At 44.3% G+C, this 25,127-nt stretch overlaps 1 protein-coding gene across 1 annotated transcript; it reads left to right on the top strand.

Annotated features, from left to right (window-relative positions):
* The first annotated feature begins 3,311 nt into the window (after positions 1-3,311).
* On the top strand, positions 3,312-24,875 carry PPID (peptidylprolyl isomerase D). The gene is made up of 10 exons (XM_059066824.2): positions 3,312-4,707; positions 6,328-6,468; positions 9,055-9,161; positions 11,561-11,749; positions 12,584-12,706; positions 12,870-12,976; positions 14,644-14,785; positions 16,494-16,580; positions 23,745-23,787; positions 24,500-24,875. Exons 1-10 carry the CDS (start codon positions 4,623-4,625, stop codon positions 24,586-24,588), a joined length of 1,113 nt encoding a protein of 370 aa, XP_058922807.1. The 5' UTR covers positions 3,312-4,622; the 3' UTR covers positions 24,589-24,875.
* Positions 24,876-25,127: the final 252 nt, after the last annotated feature.

The following is a 25,127-nucleotide window of genomic DNA, read 5'->3' as shown; positions in this document are numbered from 1 at the left end:
TTCTGTTTTCCTAGATCCCATTCCAATTCAACTGTGTACTAAATAATTATGATCTAAATTCTCCATTTGAAGCTTAAAAGATTTGTTATTTACTTACTTAAATTTTATTTTTGGCTGCATTGGGTCTTCGTGGAAGCGTGTGGGCTTTCTCTAGTTGCAGTGAGCAGGGGCTACTCTCCGTTGCAGTGCACGGTATTCTCATTGCGGTGGCTTCTCTTCTTGCGGAGCACGGGCTCTAGGCGTGTGGGCTTCAGTAGTTGTGGCACGTGGGCTCAGTAGTTGTGGTTCGCGGGCTCTAGAGTGCAGGCTCAGTAGTTGTGGCACACAGGCTTAGTCGCTCCACGGCATGTGGGATCTTCCCGGACCAGGGCTCAAATCCGTGTCCCCTGCATTGGCAGGCAGATTCTTAACCACTGCGCCACCAGGGAAGTCCAAGATTTGTTATTTTTTAATGACCTGAACACACAGCCTCCTTCCAACAGCATGGTCCAGTGGTCACTTTTAAGGGAATACTCAAGAAGCAGCTGAACTGGCTGGCTAATTTTTTTCTCAAAAGCAACAATGATAAAACTATCATCACTAATGATAAAAATAAAACTGTTTTATTGGCAGATGTTCCCCAACATCGAGATAGAGAAAGAGCAATGCTCTTGATGACCTAGCCAGCATGTTTCACTGCCTGACAGCTCTGACAACATAGCCTTGGGACATGTTCTTTAGTCTCTTCTACCTGGTTTCCTCCTCTGTGAAAAGGGATTCAAACACCAGCCTCTCAGCTTTTACAGTCAAGGTTGACTGTTTTTTTGGATGATGCTTTGTAGTACAGATTTCTGGGGCAACCAGCAGAGTTCCAGGACTTAAATAGATCCATTGTTGTGATTTGAGGAAAGTCATAACCCTCTCCGAAACCTTTCTTCTTAGCAAGGTGAGCTATTCCTTTCTGTGGGCAAAAATACAAGCTCATTTCTCTGCTTCACACTGGTCTGCTATCCAGGGCACTCGAATGACTCTCCTATCAACAGCATAGAAATCCTTCATTTCACATTGTCACTTGTCATCTCAATGATGGAGCCACAATTCAGAGCCTGTTAAAAGCCGAGCTGATACCACATAACCGTCAGCAGGAACTGCAAAAAGAACATGACGAGCACTAAGCCCTGGTTTCACTAAACACAGCCATCTTTCGAACCTGAATTTGAGAAATCTATACCCCTCAATAGACAAGTACTATTCTGGCCACCTGTAAAAATGACTTAACAATATGTTCCTTTGTATATTTGTTTTCGAGGGTCAATACAAGAAAAAGCCTTGGGGAGTAGTAGAGTCTGTGTTTTGGTATTATCGGGAACGCCATCCATCATGTTATTTAATACTCCTCTTATAAATTAGGGGGGACCTACAGATGGCAGAGCCGTCCACGACAATTCCTCTAAGTGTGAAAGCTCCTGAACAGGAGGTGAGAATGTTATAGAGGGAAGCCAACAGACTGCAACAACGAACATTTCTGAGGGCCGGCTGCCTGCCAGATGCTTTCTGCTTCTGCAGAGTGAGAGCTTAAATATTTCTAGCCCATGGTACTTTTTTTTTTAAATTTTTTTTGTGGTACGCAGGCCTCCCACTGCCGTGGCCTCTCCCGCTGCGTAGCACAGGCTCTGGACGCACAGGCTCAGCGGCCATGGCTCACGGGCCCAGCCGCTCCGCGGCACGTGGGATCTTCCCGGACCGGGGCACGAACCCGCGTCCCCCGCATCGGCAGGCGGACTCCCAACCACTGCGCCACCAGGGAAGCCCCATGATACTTTTTAAAACAAAGAGAAGGAACGACACGAGGAGAACGTAATTTGAGGGTGGGGACTTGCAGATGAGAGTTCAGTTTTGGACACAACGACTTTGGTGGGATGTGGTATGGCAAAGAGGACCCAAAAGGTTCCATGGGACAACTCACCTTTCTAAACTGCAGGCTGTCACCACCAGCCATCACTGTTGGTCTAGAACGGTTGACACGGACACCAGGATGCAGACGATGCTTACAAGGCATGTGAAAGCATCAGCACACAGGAGATATTCAGCAATGTTAGTTCTTTTAATTCCCACAAATCATTCTGCCAAAGGAACTGGGAAAATAACCTCGTTTTCCAAAGACGTTTAAATGTTTACAGGAATTCTATACTGTACTTATCATTTTCAGTAAGTTTAAGGACATGAAAACTAATGTTAAGATTATTGGGAATAAATGTTGCTACTATGAATTTAAGATATTAGTAATCCCAAATTATTCCATTAGAGATTAATACCATTGATTATTAATGCCAGAGTAAGGTCATCAAAGACCTCCGTGGCCACTATATTCAGTGGATGTTTTCAGTCCTCTTTTCACTTGACCTCCCACGTTAACCTGTTTTTCACTTTCTCCTTGAAACATTCTTTCTTTCCATGATACGGCATTCTGTTTTGTTGTTGTTTTTTTTGGCTGCGCTGCAAAGCTTGCGGGATCTTAGTTCCCTGACCAGGGACTGAACCCAGGCTCTCGGCAGTGAGAGTGCAGAGCGCTAACCACTGGACGGCCAGGGAGCTCCCAGACACCATATTCTTTCCTTGGTGTGCTTCCGACTTTTCTTCTCGGCCTCCATTTCAGACACATCCTTCTCTCCTGGGCCTTTGAATGTTGTGGCTCCTCAGTGCTCTGCCCCCTTTCTGTAACAGGAAGAATCACGTTCTATTTTCTAAGAATGCAGAGGCAGCCTCAAAGCAACTTTGCAGTTTTAACTTCATTTTAAAATATGCTGATATTAGTAATTATTATAATAAAGTATTGGCTATTTATTGTTAGTAATTGCTTACACTTATTGACTACTTACTGTGTGTCAGATACTAAGACACCTAGATAATTCACGTAATCCTCATAAAACCCTTATAACATATTATTACCCAGATTTAGATGAGGAAACTGAGGAGAGAGGCTACGTAATTTGGACAAGTCACAGGATAGTATCTATTAGAGACTGAATTTGAACCCCGCAAAGTCTGACAGCCAAGTAGAAGTGCTTAGTTATGCTGCCTAGGTAATCCGGATATTCATCTTGGTAAGAATGTTTATGAGGTTACGGCGTAAAAGTGACAATTTTTGGAATAATAAGCTTAAAGCTGCTTTTAAGCTAGTAAATCAGAATAAAAATTTTAATTTTTATGTGTCCTTTGATATTTGGAGGCAAAGTCAAAGTTACCAGTTTGCAGCCCGGAAATGAGACTGGGTTAGGGAACAGTTTACTTCGACTCTGTTATTTATCAAGGGGCCCAGAGGTTATGTGCTGAGCCCTTCTGGATCTTCAGGGGAAAAAGGACGGATAAACACCATGAAACCGAAGGACATCAACTCACAAGAAATTAACATTTTACAGTAACTGTTTTTCTTTTTCTGGCTGCGCTGGGTCTTTTGCCCGGCGGCAAGTGGGAGCTTAGCTCCCCGACCAGGGATGGCACCCGCGTCCCCTGCACTGGAAGGCGGATTCTTGACCACTGGACCCCCAGGGAGGCCCCTACAGTAATTTTAAGGCGCTGGAATTTGAAAGGGTCAGCGCGAGACGCTGATGGAGCGGCCCTTCTGGAGTTGTGCATAAAGGCACATGGAGACGAACGCTCTTGCTAATATTTTCTCAAAAACATTCTCAAGGTCAGACACCGGGAGAAGCGTCGGGGACAGAAAGAGGAAAAGACAAGACAATTCTTGCCCGGGGTTCCATTCTAACGGAAGGAGACAGATGAAGCAGCAAGTTAATAAGCAACGAGAACGCCGCGAGGTGCCAAGGACCACACTACCCTTCTCCAGAATTAGGCTGCACGAAGAGGCGACGGCGTGCCGCCCAGCGGCGGGGCCAGGGGCCTGCACACACGCCCCTACGGGGACGCGGGCGACAGCAAAGCCGCGGCGCCGGGAACCCTCCGCCCGGCCCCCGCCTCACTCCCACGGCCGCGCGAGGATCGAAGCACAACACGGCCGCCCCGGCCCGGCCCGGGGAGTAGGGATGCGCCGCCGCCAGGCTGCCCCAGACCCCCGGACTTAGGTATTTCCTGTCCCGTTTCCCAGACAAACGGAGCTTCACAGCAGCGGCACCTCGCCAGTGAGCGGGGCCCGGAGGCTGGAAGGGGCGTGGCCGTCCGACACGCTCTCCCCTACGCCACGACGGCAGGAACAGCCACGAAGCTTGAGCGACAGGGATAAAAACAACTGGTGCTGCGGCTTCAGTGAGCGAGAAAAGAGGGAGGAGCGGGGTCAGAGAAAGAACGGCCAGAGGCCGGCAGCGAAGGCAGACGCCGCCGGAGGTCGGAATCCGACGCCGGAAGTCGGGCGGAGACGCCGGAAGTCGGGCGGAGACGCCGGAAGTCGAGCGGAGACGCCGGAAGTCGAGCGGAGACGCCGGAAGTCGGGCGGAGACGCCGGAAGTCGAGCGGAGACGCCGGAAGTCGGGCGGAGACGCGGGAAGACGGGCCGCGGCCTCCGGGCCCCTGTCGGAAGCGGGTCGCCAGCGCTGTGGTTCTTCGCAGACGCAGCCGGCTTTGGGGTTCGGGCTGCGCGGCTGCCACGGAGTGTTCCGAGGCGCTCGCGAACGCGTCTGCGGGCCACAATGTCGCACCCGTCACCCCAGGCTAAGCCGTCCAACCCCAGTAACCCCCGAGTCTTCTTGGACGTGGACGTCGGAGGGGAGCGAGGTGAGGAGGCGAGGCTCCCGGGGTCGGGGTCCCAGAGGCTGGGGCGGGCCCGGGACCTTGTACCGGTGCCGTGGGGTGTGCGGAAGTTTCTGGAAGTTTCTGTCCGGGGGTGGTGGCGGCCTTTGGGTCTGTCTCTCCCGACTTGGCCGCCCTTCCCCGCCACCTTTTTTTATGTTTGGGGGACATTCAGAAAGCCCCGGTTATGCGTTTCAGGGGCTCCCGTTCCCCTGTGTCTCTTCCCACGAGACGTGTATCAGCAGTTACCGCGATATCTGTAAATTAAAACGATTTTTGCGGGTTTTTTTCATCTTGCTACGGATTCTTAACTTAGAGGTCCGTTCAGCTCGGAGGCCATCGCCTCTGTGTCGGCGTTGGGGAAAGTGAGGTGCGTGTGGCGGTGTGGTTACCTCGGCTACGGTAGCAGCTCGGAGGCGCCTGAGACCTGGTGAATCAGCGCATTGCTTTGTAGCTGAGTTGCCCGCGGTGTGTTTGAATGTGTGGGCAAAGGAGACATCCGCATTCAGGGACCGGGGGGACGGTTATGGATACACACTGTTGTCTGGAAAAACAAAAACAAAAACAAAACACCGTATGAAAGTTCCGGATTTTTGTTTTATTTGGTGGGCAAAACTGAGGACGTTAAGTCCGGGGTGCAGCTTGGCATATAGCTCTGAGGAGTGCTCTGAAGGGCTAAGAGAGGAGCCGGGATATATAGGAGTTGTTGCAACAAAAACCACGTCGTGGGAACATCAAAAGATGACGGTTAACAGAGGAAACCAGACATGTCAAGTTAAGGGACGTCGCGCTTTTCTGTGTATGGGGAGATGCAAGAGCCGGGCTCACTGAAACCCTTCCCTGGACGTGCACCTCGGCTGCCGGGGCCAACATCCTGTGCTTTCTGACCCTGAGTCTCCTCAGGGGGCACCTTTGGGCTGGCTGCAGCGACTGAGGGCTCGGTGGGCTTGGCACTGGGCAGCCCATTTGTCTTTATGCTGAGCTCCCGCAGGGCTCACTGTCCAGGCGGCTGTAATGAGAGGGCTCGATGGGTGCAACATCCTTTGCTTACTGGTGCGGCAGGTGATCCTCTTCCATTGACCACACACACACACAGACTTATATGTATCAGTACATTCATTTTGTTTTGAAATTTAGTGCCAGGTTTATCTTTTACCTGCCTTAGGAATTGTCTAGAATGTGAACTTTTCACTGGGCAGGTTCCACAGCGCACAAAGACTACAGCTGTACCTACAGCATGGCCAACGTGACCCCTCAGGATGTTTCATTTTCTCCTGTTGGTTACTCGGTGATGGGAAGTTACGAGTACATGTCAGAGAAGTTAATCAAGGGAAAACCATTCCTAGTTCATGGTGTCCTTAAATGGTGCTACTCTTCTGGCTGTTGTGTTGGTGATCCTTTGTAAGATGTAGTAAAAGAATTGTTTCAAATTCATCTAGATTCATGATACTTAACATGAGGTAGACTGAATTTGAATATTAGAAAAATGACCAAAAAAGAGAACTTGGTATTTCAGTCACCATAATTTTACGAACTCTCCTTTTACCATTTGCTTATTTAGCTGGTTGTTTTGCATACTGACACAGTTTCATTTTCTTCTTTCAGTTGGTCGAATTGTCTTGGAATTGTTTGCAGATATTGTACCCAAAACTGCAGAAAATTTTCGTGCATTGTGTACAGGAGAAAAAGGCATTGGACCCAGCACTGGGAAACCTCTACATTTCAAAGGATGTCCTTTCCATCGTAGTACGTACGCGTTTTCTGAATCTGGTTCTCCTTATAGGTGATTGAATCCTGTTCTTTAGAAGTTAGGGAAGAAAACACTAAGTAGAGGGTGAGAGTTAACAATTACATATAATGGATTATTATTCAGCCATGAAAAGTAATGAAGTACTGATACATGGTATACCATGGGGACAAACCTTGCAAATATTATGCCAAGTGATAAAAGTGAGACACAAAAGGTCATTTGTTGTATAACTTCATTTATATGAAATATCCAGAATAGATAAATCCATAGAGACAGAAAGCAGATCGGTGGTTGCCAGGGGCTAGGGGTAGAGGGACGGGGAGTGACTGCTTTTAATTTGTACAAGGTTTCGTTTTGGGGTGATGAAAAGAACTTGAAACTAGATAGAGGCGATAATTACCAATACTGTGAATGTACTAAATACCACTGAATTGTACACTTTAAAATGGTTAGTGGTTAATTTTATGCTATGTAAATTTTACCTCAATTAAAAAAAATCCTCCAAACTGTATGATGCAAAAAAAAAAAAAAAAAAAAATTACTGTTAGTTTCCAAAAGGATGCTTTGACATCTGCGTTGATAGCTCAGTCTCATAAAGGTTGGGCTGTGGAAGGTGGAATTAATTATGGGAGGGTACTAAGATTTATTTATACAGAAATGGACTACCCTAGCTTCACCAGGGTGTGGCCATGGTAAACAGAGCTTGGGTAGCTTGACTACCTGGTGACAGAAAGTTATGCCTCCTTCTTGGGCAGGATTGCTTGGGAAGACTGCAGCCAACTTAAAGATTCCGTGTCTTGTACACCTGGTGTGATAGGACACAGTGTGATTAAAACGTGACTTTTCACACTGTGTCGTCGTACCTTTGTTCAGTGATTATTTGATGGCTCCCGCAATAGACTGTAGGCTCCATGAGTTCAGAAACTAACTTCTCACCATTTTGTCCTTAACATCCAGTATAGTTATTGAGTAGGCCTGCAATAAATATTTGTTTAATGAATAAACAAATGAGTTAAACTATAATTATGAGTATTTAAATTTTCCTAAAACTTGATTAAGAAAAAATTAACAGTGATTTAAAAATACTTAAACTGTTGATTTACTGTCACGTTTAATAAAATACCAAAATACAAGCATACCATGGAGATAGTGCAGGTTCAGTTCCAGGCCACCACAATAAAGCGAATATTGCAGTAAAGCAAGTCACACAAATTTTTGGTTTCCCAGTGCATATAAAAGTTATGTTTATACTGTAGTCTATTGTGTGTAATAGCATTATGTCTGATAAAAAAGTATGTACCTTAATCTAAAAATACTTTATTGCTAAAAAATGCCGAAACAATTATAGTAGTAACATCAAAGATTACTCATCATAGATCACCATAACAAATAATAATGAAAGTTTGAAATATTGCAAGAATTACCAAAATGTGACACAGAGACATGAAATGAGCAAATGCTTTTGAAAAAAATGGCACCGATAGACTTGCTGTATTCAGGATTGCCAGAAGCCTTGCAAGTTGTAAAGACAAAAAAAAAACACCACAGTATCTGCAAAGCGCAATAAATGGAGGAGTGCCTGTATGCTAATAAAGGGTGTGTAGAAAAGAGTTAACTTAGCAGGCCTGAGGCTGCTGGCCTTAGAAGAGTCTACTTGCAAGGGTGGCCATTGCCTGGAGTCAGGGAACGTGGCGCTTGAACCACTCTGAATCCTGAAGGTGATTTACTCTTTCTAGACTCTGTGTGCAATCTGATTTATGCTGGACACTGCTCTCCTTTGGGAGTCTGGAATTTTGCTTCCTGCTGGGCAGACAGTGCCTGCAGGATCAGCCCCAGCAGAGACCTTGGGTTCTGAGTCTCTACAGGGCTCTGCTGGGGAGAAATACTGTGCACATGTTGCTGCATTTCTTTGCTGGGGGGAGGAGGAATGTGCCCTGTGACCGGTCATGGGAGTGAGGGAGCATAAGGGAACACCTGGATTCCTCCAGACTCTGCCTGTATCTTCTCTCTTTATCATCCAGCTGTGTCTTCTTACTTACTACATCCGTGTAATACAAACAGATACCAAGTTCTGTGAGTCCTGGGAAATCTCTGAGCGTGCGGCAGTGTTCTTGGGAACCCTTGCTACTAAGTGATAATATTTGCTGAAGTACTTGCATTACAGTGTAACAAACCTCTTGGGAATAATTGGTTTATTCAGTAGCATTTTTGAGTAACCATTATGTGCCCAGCCATGCACATGGTAACCAAGGAGGAAAAAAGGAGTTGTTGTACTTAATTGTTTGCTGGGAGAGACAGATCATTACGATACATATGATAAAAGTGAGGTAGAATCAAGATGCTGTTGGAGAAAAATAAGGAGTTCCAGTTTTGGGGTCTGACAGTTTTATAGGGGAGGTGCCATACGAACTGATTCTTTGAGTGTTAATGGGCCATCAGGGAGTAGGAATAGCTGGGACTCAGGTTGTGAAAAGCCTTTTAAGAGTTTACAGTTGTGGACGGGGGTGGGGAAAGACAGGAGAGAAGTTGTCCTTATGCTGCAGTCATCCGTAACTTCTAATGGCGATTTTCCTTTTTTGTAGTTATTAAGAAATTTATGATTCAGGGTGGAGACTTCTCAAATCAGAATGGGACAGGTGGAGAAAGTATTTATGGTGAAAAATTTGAAGATGAAAATTTCCATTATAAGGTAAAGTAGACAAAAATGCGTGTTTGTTGCTGATAATAAAGGTTGTGATGTGTCTGGGATACTTGTTGAATTAGGATAAATGCCTCAGATGTGCTCAGATCTCCTTTACTTGTGGAAGGCATCATATTTGTAAATATACTTTTGGTTAATAAATTTATTTTATTTATTTATTTTTGGCCGTGTTGGGTTTTCATTGCTGCGCACGGGCTTTCTCTAGTTGTGGCGAGCGGGGGCTGCTTTTCATTGTGTGCAGGCTTCTCACTGCGGTGGCTTCTCTTGTTGTGGAGCACGGGCTCTAGGCACACGGGTTTCAGTAGTTGTGGCTCGTGGGCTTAGTCACTCCGCGGCACGTGGGATCTTCCCGGACCAGGGCTGGAACCCGTGTCCCCTGCATCAGCAGGTGGATTCTTAACCACTGCGCCACCAGGGAAGCCCCATAAATATACATCTTTAATACGAAAAAATTTCATCCAGTAGTGATTTTATTGGCAAGAATGTAACAGCTATTTCATTGTGATCCAGGTTTATATACTTCAGTAAAGCCAATGTGTTTTTAAGGGTGGCCACCATATGGCAGAACTGTTTCCAGGAAAAATGTGCTTGTCAGAGGGATGGTAACTTATGCATCTTTATGCTTAAATTTGAAGAGCAACAAAAGCATAGCTAATGTCTGGGATGTCAGGGGATTTGCCAACTAGCAGATCTGGTTAATGTCCAGGCTCCTAAAGGACATTAGTGGTGCCTGTGCTTCTTATCTTCCTTGTCTCACGGGTATGTTGCATCACTCAAGTTATAAGAATGGACGTGTAAGTACAAAAGTAAAGTGACTTGTTTCGGAAATGAGGAATATGAGCAAGGTTATTAGGATAATTGGAGATAAAATGTCATCAGTTTTTTGGTTTTTTTTTTTTTTTTTTTTTTTTTGGCGGTTTGCGGGTCTCTCACCACTGTGGCCTCTCCCTCTGCGGAGCACAGGCTCCGGGCGCAGGCGCAGCGGCCACGGCTCACGGACCCAGCCGCTCCGCGGCACGTGGGATCCTCCCGGACCGGGGCATGAACCCGCGTCCCCTGCATCGGCAGGCGGACTCTCAACCGCTGCGCCACCAGGGAAGCGCTCCTCATCAGTCTTTTAAACAGTTTATTGCCTGCAGCTAGTACTGTCACTGGCACTAAAGAATTTATAAAAATGAAATGCCTTCTTGATAAGGAATTAAAAATCTTGCCAGAAAGACAAGATTAAAACACATAAGACAACTGGAGAATAATATAATAATACGCTAGTAAATGCTAAGTTGATTGTGACTTCCTGTGTATGCTGTAGGGAAAAGTGTGATATGTATCAGGGAAGACACCGAGGGGGAATGGGTAGTGAAGCTGGGCAAACTGGAGCTCGCAAGGTGGCTGAGATTTGCTTAGAAGGAACTAGAATACAGATGCCAGTGTGAGGGAGGGATGTGAGTGAGGAAGGACAAAGGCATGAGGAGGCTGAGGAAATAAGGTTAATAATATTTAATATCGTGGGAAAAGCACCAGACTTTTGGAAGGGAGAAAGGGAAGCTACCAGAAGGATGAACCCTAAGATCATGTGATGGACACGTTGAGAAGAAGCAAGGGGACCTTTTGCAAGGGCATCTGGTTCTTCTTGCCTTCTACACGCTTGGGAGCCTTGAAGGCGGGGCCAGATTTAGGCTGAGGGGTAAAGGCACCTTAGGCGGGAGGACTGGCGTGAGTGTCTCACGTGTGGCCCAACAAGGAGTGCGTTTAGGAAGCCGTAGGGTCAGGTGGAGAGAGGAAGACAGTGGGACCACAGGGCCTTTGAACAGGCTGGGCCAAGGTAGAGGTTGGGTTTCGGGAGGTACATGGCGGTTCCTTTTGGACACTCTCTGAAGAAGTGCTTCACCCGGATGAAAGCCGTAATATTTGGCTCCCTTGGAGAGTAGGAAAGGACCCAATGGGACTTCCAGTCTAGACTGAATGTCTCTCGCTGTTCTCAGTGTAAAGGAAGAATCATAATGTAGGCCTGAGAGCAGGAGCGCTGCTGAGTGCTTTTCAGAAAAAATCGCCCCCGTCATAAGAAAGGGCAAAGCCAGATGACTAGATCTTCATCTTAAAGATGAAGCGTAAGCATTCTCTCAATATGGCCGATTTAGAAGTGCCACCTCTGCCTGCCACGATTGTTTCTGTTACTTCATTCGGTCTCATAAGCTTTTCTTAAAGTTTAAAAAGTGATTAAGTATCCCACGTTTTGTGAATTGAAGGTTACAGTTGGTACAAAGTAAGATTACACACACTGTGATCTAAATGGTATTGCAGTCCCCCCTAGTTTTGTGAACGGTTGGTAGAGAGTAATTCAGACAATAACTCTAACCTTGGTTTTCTTTAATGGCTTATTCCTGCAGCACGATAAGGAGGGATTACTGAGCATGGCAAATGCAGGCCGCAACACAAACGGCTCTCAGTTCTTCATCACGATGGTTCCGACTCCTCACTTGGATGGCAAACACGTGGTGTTTGGCCAAGTGATTAAAGGAATGGGTGTGGCAAGGATTCTGGAGAATGTGGAGGTGAAAGGTGAAAAACCTGCCAAAGTGAGTACCAGGTGGCAGGGTAATACCCTCATTATCCTAGTTGCCGTCTTAGGAAATGTAAGTTAAAGGCTCAGATGATGGTTAGCTGAAAGACGGTAGGACAGCTCTTGTTAAAGAAGCCTGGACCTGCCACTTTTTCTTCAAAGCTGTTTTCTACACTGGGAGAGATGAGGGCAGTTTAAAAGGAGGTTGTTACGCTTTCAGCATCAGTCTTGCCGATTTTGGTAACTTAACTCTGCTAGACCTGCAAAACTTTGAGTCAGTGTGTGTACGAGTACAGAGAGAGCAGGAAACCAGGAAATCTTGGTCTCCTCTCTGCCATTGAACTTGTGGTTTAGGCTTGCTCTCGTTATTTAATTTTCCTTGGCCCGTTTCCTCATCTTCCATAAATCGTTTTAAGGGTTTAGACTGGATGATGTCACGCCAAAGATGCTTGTGTTCTAAATGTCTGTGAATCCACACGGCCACCACAGACCCACCCTCACGGGCAGGGTTGGGAGTGGAATTGGAGACTCAGACCAGCAGGAGGGGGGCTGCCACTCAGTGTGCGAAGGAAACGGTGGTCAGTGAGTCGAGGGCACGTGCCCCACGTGAGGAGGATTCCACAGGGAACGATGAAAGTTTCCACTTAGTCTGTGGACGCCGAGCTGCGGGACAGCAGCAGCAAGTGCGTTTGTTGCGAAGTGACACTGCCGTGCTCCTTGGAGCGTGTGCGGAGGTGCGCCTCCCGACGCCAGCCCGTCGGGGCAGAAGCGGCTTGGTCGGCGTTGCTCGTGCCTTTAAAGTCGTCATTAATGTGGTAGACGCGTCTACAATTCAGGGTTATTTTTACAGTTGTGCGTGACTGCCGATTGCGGAGAACTGCAGCGCAGGGATGATTGGGGAATGTTCCCCACGGATGGATCTGGTGACAGTCACCCAGACTTCCCCGAGGACGCAGACGTAGACGCAAAAGACGTGAGTGCTTCACGTGGGTTAAAGTGTAAGGACTTACACTGCTAAAAATGTTTAGCGCTAAAATTGTGAGCTTTTTGTATCAGTCTGTCTCAGTGATAGAACTTAGCGCTAAACCGCGTTACATACTCAAAGCCAGCATATTTGTGTTCCTTCTTTTATACAGGTAGATAAAATTTTATTAATAACGGAAGACTTGAAAAACATTGGAAATACTTTTTTCAAATCCCAGAACTGGGAGATGGCCATTAAAAAATACACAAAAGTTTTAAGGTAATAAAACATTTTAAATAAATTGCTGTAAGAACTTGAAATTGAATTATAAACTGAAATTCAAGAGTTGTTTTTTCTATTTTTGGCATATTACTTGCAGAGTAACCAGGTGTATTGAAATAGTTGCATTTCTTTGGTTGCTTCCAGATTCTTATTTTGAAAAATTTCAAAACAGAAAAGTTAAGAATAGTACATGGATAGCCATGTACCTTTACCTGTGTTCACCGGTTTTTAAGTTTTGCCACACTTGTTTCTGCAGAATCATTTTGAAAGGAAGTTGAAGATACCATGACACTTTACCCCTCAATATTTTAGCAAGCATTTCCTGAGAAGCCAGGCCACTCTTCTACGTAGCCTTAAGACTATGAAAACATCTCCCAAATATCATTTCGTCATCCATATTCAAAGGTCCCCAGTTGTTTCAATATTGTTTTGTTTTGTTTTTACACCAGTATCCATTGTATCCTTGGTTTTATGTCTCTAAGGCTCCTCTAATTTTTAATCTCCACGTTTTTTAGTCATTTGAATTTTGTGGCTTTGAAGCCCGTTGTCTTACGCAGTACCATCTGTGTGTTTATTGCTTCCTCAAGATTAGTTTGAGGTTACATATTTCAGCAAGGACTTGAATAGGTGACGTGTATGTTTCCTATGATACCATGTCCTGAAGGCACATGGCGGTTGTGCCCGTTTTGAGTCTTGGCACTTGGTTAAAGTGGCGCTAGCCACATCTCTGTTTTGAAAGTGCCTCTTCCCCTTTGTAAATAATAAGTCCCTGTGAGGTGATAACTGTGAGATTGTGTGAACATCTCATTCCTAGCCTTTCATCCAGTGGTTTCAGCATCATTGAAGCCCTTTGCCTGAATCAGTTATTACACTGACGCTTGCAGAACTGCGATTTTCTCAGTCATTCTGCAGTTATGAGCTGGCATTCTTCTGCTTGAAAGACCCCCCACCCCTCCTTTTTTTTAAGTGTTACTGTAGTATTTGATCAATTCAACGAGTTATACTATTACCGTCGTTCTTTCTGATGCTTGAAGGCTTCCCGATTGTCCGGTGGGAGCCCCTTTCCTGTATCCCTTTGACTGTTCTGTTAGTCTGTGAGCTCTTGCTTTCTGCCACAAGATGGTCCAGACCCATCTTGTTCGTAACCTTGTGTCCAGATCTGAGTTTCTCCAAGGAGCCCTGATTCCTTTCAGTGGGCGACAGACTCTAGAAACCTAATTCTGGGGGCCAGGCCCTTTTCAGTAAACAGCTAGGAACTACAGTAAAAGACAAGTCAGAATCACCACCACAGGGCTCTTCACCTGTCCCCATTCCAGTCTCTGTCCCACAATGACAGCCTTGGTTCCAAAGCTAATTACACTGGAAAGTGGGTGATGGAAACCTGAGCTTTACAAATAGAAGTGTTCCTACTGTATAATCTCTATTTTTGGGGATTGTTCTTAAGTTGGCTTCTTTGAACATTTTGGGAAAGAAGTTGGAACAATTAAAAAAAAAATCTTCCAAAGGAAAGCATTTAAGAAAAAGATTGTGGTCATTAACATTAATATTAGCATGTAATGAACTTTTATATCAGAACTGACAACAGCACGTTTTGACTGAGTGGAGGAGAGCAGAGTTAAGTCTTAATGGGGGCTGCTTGCTGCTTGTACCGATGTGTTCTCCAGGTACGTGGAAGCCTCGAAGGCTGCTACTGAGAACGCAGGCGGAGCAAAGCTGCAGCCTGTCGCTTTGAGCTGCCTGCTGAATATCGGTGCCTGCAAACTGAAGCTGTCCGACTGGCAGGGAGCAGTCGACAGCTGTTTGGAGGTAAGCCTGTTGATGTTACCTTTTTGAAAGAGTTGGATGATGACTTACTACTTCGAACAAAAGCAGTTTCATGTGACACTACTGTTACCTTACTGCGGACGACCTCGTGAGACCCAGTGAAACATAGAAATCTAAGTCACTTTATCTCTAAGTGTTTTGGACCTCAGTTCTTCCTCTCAGACCATTCATTTAGCTTATAACACTGTATCACTTCATTTCTCTGAAGACACTTTCTTCCTCAGCTCATTTATTCACTTAACTGTTGAGCGCCTGTTGTGTGCTGGGCGTTGGAAGACAGCAGGAATGACTGCGACTGGCCGGCGAGGCTGTTAGCAGAGCGTCGTTGCTTTGCGACCTTGAGCAAGTTCCTACTTGCAGAGTCTGAATTTCTTTATACGCCAAGTGGAAATCCTGCTTTGCTCCTGGGATTGTTAAGAAGACTGTGTGTAATGCGTGTAAACTGTTTAGCGCAGTGTTGGGAGCAGGTTAAGCAGCTAACAGACACTTCGGTGTTTTAATTGAAAGACCCTCCCCTCGAGGAACCTTTTTGATGGGAGGAGGAGTCAGTTTCAACGTAGGGTCGTCAGCACTTGTACAGGGACAGTGTGTGCTGTTGGGACATACAGGAAGGTCCCCTGCCTTCACGGGGACGTCCAGGAGGGCTAACTGACAAAGCCGGCAAGGTGGCAGCCTGCCTTCCTTAAATAGAGCAGTTACGACTGCCTCCCTCTTGCACAGCTTGTTTGAACAGTTTTCCAAACTAAAACATGTATTTTAGAAAGACCGCCTCTAGTAATTTTTATGTATATTGCACATTAATCTAGGTCACAAAGATCAGCTGTGCCCGAGCAAGTGGAAATAAAATGCGATCCTGATTTAGTGCGGTAGGTGGAATAAGGAATAAGAATGTATTTATTAGGAGGGAGCATGTGACAGAGGACAAGACCGTTCTTCACTCTGGATCGCGTTTTGACCTCTGTGAGGCAGATAACACATACCCTTTTCAGTAAAATCTGAATACTGACCTTTAAAAGATACTTTAAAAGACCTTTACTAAATACACTATTTTTTAAATGTTTCAGAGGAGAAACCTATTAAAAGTTACTCTTGCTCCAGAAGAACCCCTAGATGTCAACTAAATGAGTGTACACAAATTTTTATTCAGAATGTTTTTCTCTTATCAGCTAGGGCCCAGTCAGGAGATAGACACCACACAGTAATTCCAAAAGAGAAAGGTTACTGTCAGAGACATACAAGGGGCGATTTGGAGTAGCGAGGGGTTGCCTAGGAGAGGGAACGCTGAAGAATCCGGGCATTGCATTGCAGGTGTGTGCGTGTATGTATGTATGTATGTTCAGAGACATGTGTGATGCAGGAGCAGCTGCTCCCTCTGGGCTGCATGGAGGCCCTGGGCCGACACCCAGGCGCGTTGGGGACGGGGGCTGTGCCTCACTGGGTGCCCCGGAGCGTGGGGGAGCTCGCAGGACGTTTGCAGGGACCTGGAAGGGAAGTGGGTCCCTCGCCCATGGGCACTGGGCGCCCTCTGCTGACAAAGCAGCGTGTAACTGGAGGCTCTCGAGGCCCAGCGCCTTTATCACAGAACAGTGAACCGGTTGGTTTGGAGCTGACCGGTAGTAAATGGAAATCCAGCATGTATACTTAGTACTCAGTATTCAGATAAAAATATTAACTGTATAACTTTCTGTAGGCCCTTGAAATAGATCCAGCAAATACCAAAGCACTGTACCGTAGAGCCCAAGGATGGCAAGGACTAAAAGAATACGACCAAGCACTGGTAAAGTTTGGTTTAAAATTTTACTTTATTTTAAACATCTTTTATATATATAATTGCTTTACAATCGTGTGTTAGTTTCTGCTTTACAACAAAGTGAATCAGTTACACATACACATATGTCCCCGTATCTCTTCCCTCTTGCATCTCCCTCCCTCCCACCCTCCCTATCCCATCCCTCTACGTGGTCACAAAACACCGAGCTGATGTCCCTGTGCTATTCGGCTGCTTTCCACTAACTGTCTGTTTTACGTTTGGTAGTATATATATGTCATTACCACTCTCTCACTTCGTCCCAGCTTACCCTTCCCCCTCCCTGTGTCCTCAAGTCCATTCTCTAGTAGGTCTGCATCTTTATTCCTGTCCTGCCCCTAGGTTCTTCATGACCATTTTTTCTTAAGATCCCATATATGTGTTAGCATATGGTATTTGTTTTTCTTTCTGACTTACTTCACTCTGTATGACAGACTCTAGGTCCGTCCACCTCACTACAGACAACTCAGTTTTGTTTCTTTTTATGGCTGAGTAATATTCCATTGTATGTGTGTGCCACTTCTTCTTTATCCATTCCTCTGTTGATGGACGCTTAGGTTGCTTCCATCTCCTGGCTATTGTAAATAGAGCTGCAATGAACATTGTGGTACATGACTCTTTTTGAATTACGGTTTTCTCAGGGTATATGCCCAGTAGTGGGATTGCTGGGTTATATGGTAGTTCTATTTGTAGTTTTTTAAGGAACCTCCATACTGTTCTCCATAGTGGAGTGGCTTTATCAGTTTACATTCCCACCAGCAGTGCAAGAGGGTTCCCTTTTCTCCACACCCTCTCCAGCATTTATTGTTTGTAGATTTTTTGATGAGGCCATTCTGACCAGTGTGAGATGATACCTCATTGTAGTTTTGATTTGCATTTCTCTAATGATTAGTGATGTTGAGCATTCTTTCATGTGTCTGTTGGCACTCTGTATACCTTCTTTGGAGAAATGTCTGTTTAGCTCTTCTGCCCATTTTTGGATTGTGTTGTTTGTTTTTTTAATATTGAGCTGCATGAGCTACTTGTAAATTTTGGAGATTAATCTTTTGTCAGTTGCTTCATTTGCAAATATTTTCTCCCATTCTGAGGGTTGTCTTTTCGTCTTGTTTATGGTTTCCTTTGCTATGCAAAAGCTCTTAAGTTTCCTTAGGTCCCATTTGTTTATTTTTGCTTTTATTTTCATTTCTCTAGGAGGTGGGTCAAAAAGAATCTTGCTGTGATTTATGTCATAGAGTGTTCTGCCTATGTTTTCCTCTAGGAGTTTGATGGTGTCTGGCCTTATATTTAGGTCTTTAATCCATTTTGAGTTTATTTTTGTGTATGGTGTTAGGGAGTATTCTAATTTCATTCTTTTACATGTAGCTGTCCAGGTTTCCCAACACCACTTATTGAAGAGGCTGTCTTTTCTCCACTATATATTCTTGTCTCCTTTATCAAAGATAAATTGACCATATATGCGTGGATTTTCCTCTCGGCTTTCTCTCCTGTTCCACTGATCTATATTTCTGTTTCTGTGCCAGTACCATACTGTCTTGATTACTGTAGTTTTGTAGTATAGTCTGAAGTCAGGGAGCCTGATTCCTCTAGGTCCATTTTTCTTTCTCAAGATTGCTTTGACTATTTGAGGTCTTTGTGTTTCCATACAAATTGTGAAATTTCTTGTTCTAGTTCTGTGAAAATTGCCAGTGGTAGTTTGATACGGATTGCATTGAATCTGTAGTAGTATTGCATTGAATCTTTGGGTAGTAGAGTCATTTTCACAATGTTGATTCTTCCAATCCACGAACATGGTATATATCTCTCCATCTATTTGTATCATCTTTCATTTCTTTCATCAGTATCTTATAATTTTCTGCAAACAGGTCTTTTGTCTCCTTAGGTAGGTTTGTTCCTAGATATTTTATTCTTTTTGTTGCAGTGGTAAATGGGAGTGTTTCCTTAATTTCTCTTTCAGATTTTTCATCATTGGTGTATAGGAATGCAAGAGACTTCTGTGCTTTAATTTTATATCCTGCTACTTTACCAAATTCATTGATTAGTTCTAGTAGTTTTCTGGTAGCATTTTTAGGATTCTCTATGTATAGTATCATGTCATCTGCAAACACTGACAGCTTTACCTCTCTTCCAATTTGGATTCGTGTTATTTCTTTTTCTTCTCTGATTGCTGTGGCTAAAACTTCCAAAACTATGTTGAATAAGAGTGGTGAGAGTGGGCAACCTTGTCTTGTTCGTGATCTTAGTGGAAATAGTTTCAGTTTTTCACCATTGAGGATGATGTTGGCTGTGGGTTTGTCATATATGGCCTTTACTATGTTGAGGAAAGTTCCCTCTATGCCTACTTTCTGGAGGCTTTTTATCATAAATGGGTGCTGAATTTTGTCGAAAGCTTTCTCTGCGTCTGTTGAGATGATCACATGGTTTTTCTCCTTCAGTTTGTTGATACGGTGTATCACGTTGATTGATTTGTGTATATTGAAGAATCCTTGCATTCCTGGAATAAACCCCACTTGATCATGGTGTATGATCCTTTTAATGTGCTGTTGGATTCTGTTTGCTAGTATTTTGTTGAGGATTTTTGCATCTCTGTTCACCAGTGATTTTGGCCTGTAGTTTTCTTTCTTTGTGACGTCTTTGTCTGGTTTTGGTAACAGGGTGATGGTGGCCTCGTAGAATGAGTTTGGGAGTATTCCTCCCTCTGCTATATTTTAGAAGGTTTTGAGAAGGATAGGTGTTAGCTTTACTCTAAATGTTTGATAGAATTTGCCTGTGAAGCCATCTGGTCCTGGGCTTTTGTTTGTTGGAAATTTTAAATCACAGTTTCAATTTCAGTGCTTGTGATTGGTCTGTAGATATTTTCTATTTCTTCCTGGTTCGGTCTCAGAAGGTTGTGCATTTCTAAGAATTTGTCCATTTCTTCCAGGTTGTCCATTTTATTGGCATACACTTGCTTGTAGTAATCTCTCATGATCATTTGTATTTCAGCAGTGTCAGTTGTTACTTCTCCTTTTTCATTTGTAATTCTACTGATTTTAGTCTTCTCCCCCCCCTTTTTTTTTGGTAAGTCTGGCTAATGGTTTATCAATTTTGCTTATTTTCTCAAAGAATCATCTTTTAGTTTTATTGCTCTTTGCTATCGTTTCCTTCATTTCTTTTTCATCGATTTCTGATCTGATCTTTATGATATCTTGCATAACACTAACGTTGGGGGTTTTTTGTTCTTTCTCTAATTGCTTTAGGTGTAAGGTTAGGTTGTTTATTGGAGATGTTTCTTGTTTTTTGAGGTAGGATTGTTTGGCTATAAACTTTGCTCTTAGAACTGCTTTTGCTGCCTCCTATAGGTTTTGGGTCATCATGTTTTCATTGTCATTTGTTTCTAGGTATTTTTTGATTTCCTCTTTGATTTCTTCAGTGATCTCTTGGTTATTTAGTAGCATATTGTTTAGCCTCCATGTGTTTGTATTTCTTACAGATTTTTTTCCTGTAATTGATATCTAGTCTCAAGGCTTGTGGTCGGAAAAGATACTTGATACGATTTCAATTTTCTTAAATTTACCAAGGCTTGATTTGTGACCCAAGATGTGATCTATCCTGGAGAATGTTCCATGAGCACTTGAGAAGAACGTGTATTCTGTTGTTTTGGGGTGCAATGTCCTATAAATATCAATTAAGTCCATCTTGTTTAATGTAGCATTTAAAGCTTGTGTTTCCTTATTTATTTTCATTTTGGATGATCTGTCCATTAGTGAAAGTGGGGTGTTAAAGTCGCCTACTATGATTGTGTTACTGTCATTTTCCCCTTTTATGGTTGTTAATATTTGCCTTATGTTTTGAGGTGCTCCTATGTTGGGTGCATAAATATTTACAATTGTTTTATCTTCTTCTTGGATTGATTCCTTGGTCAGTATGCAGTGTCCCTGTTTGTCTCTTGTAATAGTCTTTGTTTTAAAGTTTATTTTGTCTGATATGAGAATTGCTACTTCAACTTTCTTTTGATTTCCATTTGCATGGAGGATGTTTTTCTATCCCCTCACTTTCAGTCTGTATGTGTCCCTAGGTCTGAAGTGGGTCTCTTGTAGATAGCATATATATGGGTCTTGTTTTTCTATCCATTCAGCCAGTCTGTGTCTTTTGGTTGGAGCATTTAATCCAAGGTAATTGTCGATATGTATATTTCTATTACCGTTTTCTTGTTTTGGGTTTATTATTGTAGGTCTTTTCCTTCTCCTTTGTTTCCTGCCTAGAGGAGTTCCTTTAGCGTTTGTTGTAAAGCTGGTTTGGTGGTGGTGAATTCTCTTAGCTTTTGCTTGTCTGTAAAGGTTTTAATTTCTCCGTCAAATCTGAATGAGATCCTTGCTGGGTAGAGTAATCTTGGTTGTAGGTTTTTCTCCTTCATCACTTTAAATATGTCCTGCCACTCCCTTCTGGCTTGTAGAGTTTCTGCTGAAAGATCAGCTTTTAACCTTATGGGGATTCTGCTACGTGTTATTTGTTGTTTTTCCCTTGCAGCTTTTAATATTCTTTTTATTTAATTTTTGATATTTTGATTAATATGGGTCTTGGCATGTTTCTCCTTGGATTTACCCTGTATGGGACTCTCTGTGCTTCCTGGACTTGATTAACTATTTCCTTTCCCATATTAGGGAAGTTTTCAACTATATATAATCTCTTCAAATATATTCTCAGTCCCTTTCTTTTTCTCTTCTTCTTCTGGGACCCCTATAATTCGAATGTTGGTGTGTTTAACGTTGTCCCAGAAGTCTCTGACACTGTCCTCAATTCTTCTCATTCTTTTTTCTTTATTCTGCTCTGAAGTAGTTATTTCCACTATTTTTATCTTCCAGTTCACTTATCCGTTCTTCTGCCTACTGAACCTTCTAGAGAATTAATTTACTGTGTGGTTCATCACTGTTTGCTCTTTAGTTCTTCTGAGTCCTTGTTAAACGTTTCTTGTATTTTCTGTATTCTATTTCCAAGGTTTTGGATCATCTTTACTACCATTCTGAATTCTTTTTCAGGTAGACTGCCTGTTTCCTCTTCGTTTGTTAGGTCTGGTAGGTTTTTATCTTGCTCCTTCATCTGCTGTTTCTCTGTCTTCTCATTTTGCTTAACTTACTGTGTTTGGGGTCTCCTAGGCTGCATGTTTGTAGTTCCCATTTTTTTGTGTGTGTCTGCCCCCAGTGACTAAGGTTGGTTCAGTGGGTTGTGTAGGCTTCCTGGTGGATGGGACTGGTGCCTGTGTTCTGGTGGATAAGGCTGGATCTTGTCTTTCTGGTGGGCAGGTCCATGTCTGGTGGTGTTTTGGGGTGTCTGTGGCCTTGGTATGATTTTAGGCAGCCTCTCTGCTAATGGATGGGGCTGTGTTCCTGTCTTGCTAGTTGTTTGGCATAGGGTGTCCAGCACTGTAGCTTGCTGGTCATTGAGTGAAGCTGGGTCTTGGTGTGAAATGGAGATCTCTGGGAGATTTTCGCTGTTTGATATTACGTGGAGCTGGGAGGACTCTGGTGGACCAATCTCCTGAACTTGGTTCTCCCACCTCAGAGGCACAGCCCTGATACCTGGCTGGAGCACCAAGAGCCTGTCATCCACACAGCTCAGAATAAAAGGGAGAAAAAAAGAAAGAAGGTGGTAAAATAAAGTAAAAAAAAATAAAGTTATTAAAATAAAAAATATTAAGAAAAAATTTTTTGTAAGTAATAATAATAATAAAAACCGGACAGACAGAACCCTAGAACAAATGGTAAAAGCAAAGCTATACAGAGAAAATCACCTGCAGAAGCATACACATACACACTTAGAAAAAAAGAAAAAGGGAAAAAAATATATATATATATCTTGCTCCCAAAGTCTACTTCCTCAACTTGGGATGATTCGCTGTCTATTCATGTATTCCATAGATGCAGGTAAATCAAGTTGATGGTGGAGCTTTAATCCGCTGCTCCTGAGGCTGCTGGGAGAGATTTCCCTTTCTCTTCTTTGTTCACACAGCTCCCGGGGTTCAGCTTTGGATTTGGCCCCGCCTCTGCGTGCAGGTCTCCTAAAGGGCGTTTTTTCTTCACCCAGACTGGAGGGGGTTAAAGGAGCCGCTGATTCGGGGGCTCCAGCTCACTCAGGCTGGGGGGAGGGAGTGGCACGGGTGCGTGGTGAGCCTGCGGCAGCAGAGGCCAGCATGATGTTGCACCAGCCTGAGGCGCACTGTGCATTCTCTCGGGGAAGTTGTCCCTGGATCCTGGGACCCTGGCGGTGGCGGGCTGCACAGGCTTCTGGGAGGAGGGGAGTTGTGGGTAGTGACCTGTGCTCGCATACAGGCTTCTTGGTGGCGGTAGCAGCAGCCTTAGTGTCTCATGCCCGTCTCTGGGGTCCGCGCTTATAGCCGCGATTTGCACCTGTCTCTGGAGTTCCTTTAAGCGGCGCGCGGCGCTCTGAATCCCCTCTCCTTGTGCACCAGGAAACAAAGAAGCAAGAAAAGGTCTCTTGCCTTTTAGGCAGCTCCAGACTCTTTCCCAGACTCCCTCCCGGCCAGCTGTGGCGCACTAGCCCCCTTCAGGCTGTGTTCATGCTGCCAACCCCAGTCCTCTCTTGGCTTCCGTCTGAAGCCCGAGCTTCAGCTCCCAGCCCCCGCCCGCTCTGGCAGGTGAGCAGACAATCCTCTCGGGCTGGTGAGTGCTGGTCGGCACTGATCCTCTGCGGATATCTCTCCGCTTTGCCCTCTGCACCCCTGTGGCTGCGCTCTCCTCTGCGACTCCAAAGCGTCCCCCCTCTGCCACCTGCAGTCTCCGCCCGCGAAGGGGCTTCTAGTGTGTGAAAATCTTTCCTCCACAGCTCCCTCCCACTGGTGCAGGTCCCATCCCTATTTTTTTTTGTCTCTGTTTTTCCTTTTTTCTTTTGCCCTACCCAGGTACGTGGGGAGTTTCTTGCCTTTTGGGAGGTCTGAGGTCTTCTGCCAGCGTTCAGTAGGTGTTCTGTAGGAGTTGTTCCATGTGTAGATGTATTTCTGATGTATTTGTGGGGAGGAAGGTGATCTCCACATCTTACTCTTCTGCCATCTTGAAGTTCCTCTCTTAAATTTTAATTTAAAAAACTTTCATAATTCATAACCTAATATTTCTTTAAATGTTTCTTTTTTTCCAATTAAAGGCTGATCTTAAGAAAGCTCAGGAGATAGCACCAGAGGATAAAGGTAAGTTGGCAGTTTCTGTAGTGGAAGTTCATTTTGTCCCTAAAGAATTTATCCTCATGAACCAGCATACCCTTTGCCACTTAGAGGTTGATTTGTCCAGCAGATACTGCAGAACGCCTGTTACAGGCCAGGCTCCAGTCACGCTGCAGAAAGCACAAGTCAGGGTCGCTGCCTTCAGCTTACACTCCAGCCGCTTTCCACATGTCTGAAGACTGTTTTCTCTGCTGTCCTGTAATTCTAGATGGAAGAGCAGCATTAGAAGACACAGTATTTAGGGCGAATTTAGTGTTTGGGACCATGTCTTAAGCTGAACGTGGCCATGACCTAAGTATTCTAGCTACTGAATATGTTTTAGGAAAGGTTTGGAAAGCTGTGACAAAAATAAGCCTGTTTTTCAGGTAAACCAAGTACAAATGGTGATTCTAGGTCTAGATGTGGAAATAGGTCTTTGGGGAGGCACTTCAGTGGGGTCCCCCCTCTGATGGGCAAAGGCACATCTGTGTGTAATTCAGTTCTCTCGGTGGACAGTCTCCTAAAGTTGTGCTCTGTGGTTTTTATGTTTGGTCGCTTTCTCCAAGTAAAATACTCTGTTAATAGGGCTCACTCATTCTTCGAAGAGTTATTTTTTATCATACTAAAGCATCAGTTTGCTGGTCAACCTCATTTTTTGGATGTTTTGAGAAATAACTCATGTTACATGTTTATTTTGCAGCTATCCAGGCAGAATTGCTGAAAGTCAAGCAAAAGATAAAGGCACAGAAAGATAAAGAGAAGGCAGCTTATGCAAAAATGTTTGCTTAATAAGGAATTCAGTTTTGCTTAAGTATGCACTGATTGTATAAAGCGAGTAAGACAATTTAAGGGTCTTGTCTATTATGTATGATCCCTATGTGTTCCCTCTGAGACTTCAGTTCCCATTGTTTGCAGTCTAGGATACAGGTAGGTATTCACTCTTAATAGACCATTGTTACAAAATATGGTGAAGTTGAACTCATTTTAAATGGCTCTCTGCATTGCAAAGGATAATGGTGTCCAGTGTATTTTAAACTCCTAGACACATCTTGTTTGAATAAACAGATGAAAACTTATGTATGTTGTTTTTCTCAGTTGTTTGATGCATCTCTCTGTGACATGTGTGCAGGGCTGGCAGACATCTCTAAAGGGTCAGGTAGCCATTACAGTCTGTCACAGCTACTCAGTTCTGCACTTGGAGCTCAGAAGCCCCCGTTGACAGTGTGTAAACCAGGAGGCACTGCTGTGTTCCAGTTAAACTGCGTAAGAAGGGTGGGGGGCTGGACGCCGACCTCTGGTCTAGGAGATACACTTCATTGAAGTGCGGA

Source organism: Kogia breviceps, chromosome 6 (genome assembly GCF_026419965.1).
Source record: "Kogia breviceps isolate mKogBre1 chromosome 6, mKogBre1 haplotype 1, whole genome shotgun sequence".
Lineage (NCBI taxonomy): Eukaryota > Metazoa > Chordata > Mammalia > Artiodactyla > Physeteridae > Kogia > Kogia breviceps.
This window is presented reverse-complemented; position numbering and strand designations above follow the sequence as displayed.